Below are 1,754 nucleotides of genomic sequence, written 5' to 3'. Positions count from 1 at the left end.
TCTTTCGTAATCTTTAATTTTTAATGAATTTCACCCAGTTATTATATGACTCATTCTTTTTTTTTTCAATAGGTTATGTATTAATCATAAAAAGGCAACACAACAAACAGTTACCCCTTTAAACAAGCCGGAGGTAAAATGTTTCAATAGTGGTAATTACAAGCCGAAGAAGAAATGTTAATTGTCCTAAACCATTTCCACGAGCTAAGGATTATAGAGCTATAACATCCGTCGAAGTTAAAAATATAACCATTGAATATTATAGCATTCCTCACCACCCACAAATTCCACGAAACCGCGAGCCAAATAACTCCGACACTTAATCTTTCGTCTTTTGCCTTAATTTTCTCAAAATGTTCCGAGAATCTCTTCAACTCCGCAATAGACAGCTTTTTCAGAGATACCGAGCCATTGTCCTATTTTACTCCAAATTCTATCAGAGAACACACAGTCATCAAACAAATGACTAGATGTCTCCAAAACTTGAAAACAGAACACACAATAACATTCACTATCGTCTAACAGAATGCCTCTACTCTTCAAATGATCCCAAGTCGGTAACCTGTCTAGGATGAATCTCCAAGCAAAAAAGGCTATTTTTGAAGGGACAATCAGATCCCACATAAAATTCAGTCTGTTTAGAATACCTGGATGCAGCCTCGTAGCAATGTCGTATCTTCTAATCTCAACTCCACAGGCTTTAACAGAAAAACCGGCACTTTCATCCTTGGCCCAAACAAACTCATCTCTGCCATGGCTATCCGGGAAAACATCCTGCAGCTGTTCAGTAAGCAACGCCAGCAGCATATTATCGTCTTCGTCTGGCTCTATAATCCAACCTCCAGCGTCCCAAATCCATATCGGCCGCTGCCTATAACCAGCAGCCGCGACAGTCATTGTAGGGGATTGCATTTTAGCATAGAGCTCCGGATAAGCTTCCGAAGTGTTTTGATCCCCCACCCACTTACTGAACCAAAAAGAAGTGGATTCTCTATTATGGACCCTGCAAGAAATGAAATCAGAAATAGACAGTCCATTAGAACTATCACAACCGTTTATCATCATAAGGTCACGCCGCCAAATAGAGTCACGGCTTGTGGTTCCACTCATATCATTGACAAACATTTTATCCTCTGGATGAGTGTATCAATGCTTTAGCAAACTCGACCATATCGCATTTTCCTCCGTTAGAATATGCCACTTCCACTTCATTAACAATGCGACATTCATACTTCCTACGTCTTTAATTCCCAAACCTCCTTCTTCTTTTGATTTACAAACGTTTCGCCAACTAAACCAATTTACACGCCTACCTCCTTCCACTCCCCCCCACAAGAAACCATGCTGGATTCTAGAGATCTCCTTCACAACCTTTTTCGGAGCCCGATAGAAGGATAGCGAATAGAGAGGGAGTGCATTCAACACAAAATTGATTAACACTACTCTCCCTCCTATAGATAAGAACCTCCCTCGCCATTTGTCGAGTCTTCTCCTAACATCCTTTATGACTTCTTTCTAAAGGAGAGAAAAACACTTAGAAAGGGGGGTTTGAATAAGTGTAGTCTAAAAACTTGAACGATAAAAACAAAATTGCACAGTTATTTTTATCCTGGTTCGTTGTTAACTAAACTACTCCAGTCCACCCCCTTGGAGTGATTTACCTCACCTGAGGATTTAATCCACTAATCTCAACAGATTACAATGGTTTTCCACTTAGCCCGCGACTAAGTCTACTAGAGTATCCTGATCACAAC

At 40.2% G+C, this 1,754-nt stretch overlaps 1 protein-coding gene across 1 annotated transcript; it reads right to left on the bottom strand.

The window, feature by feature from the left end:
- Nucleotides 1-348: 348 nt before the first annotated feature.
- Nucleotides 349-1,125, bottom strand: LOC131631101 (uncharacterized). The gene has a single exon (XM_058901882.1). The coding sequence runs from the start codon at nucleotides 1,123-1,125 to the stop codon at nucleotides 349-351; it is 777 nt and encodes a 258-aa protein (XP_058757865.1).
- Between the last annotated feature and the right edge of the window lie 629 nt (nucleotides 1,126-1,754).

This window comes from Vicia villosa, unplaced genomic scaffold (assembly GCF_029867415.1).
Source record: "Vicia villosa cultivar HV-30 ecotype Madison, WI unplaced genomic scaffold, Vvil1.0 ctg.000774F_1_1, whole genome shotgun sequence".
Classification (NCBI taxonomy): Eukaryota; Viridiplantae; Streptophyta; class Magnoliopsida; order Fabales; family Fabaceae; genus Vicia; species Vicia villosa.
The sequence above is the reverse complement of the archived record's forward strand: the minus strand, read 5'-3'. Positions and strand labels throughout refer to the sequence as shown.

Coding starts and splice junctions, on each gene's coding strand:
- LOC131631101 (XM_058901882.1), bottom strand. CDS start 1,125: ATGTTTGTCAATGATATGAGTGGAACCACAAGCCGTGACTCTATTTGG.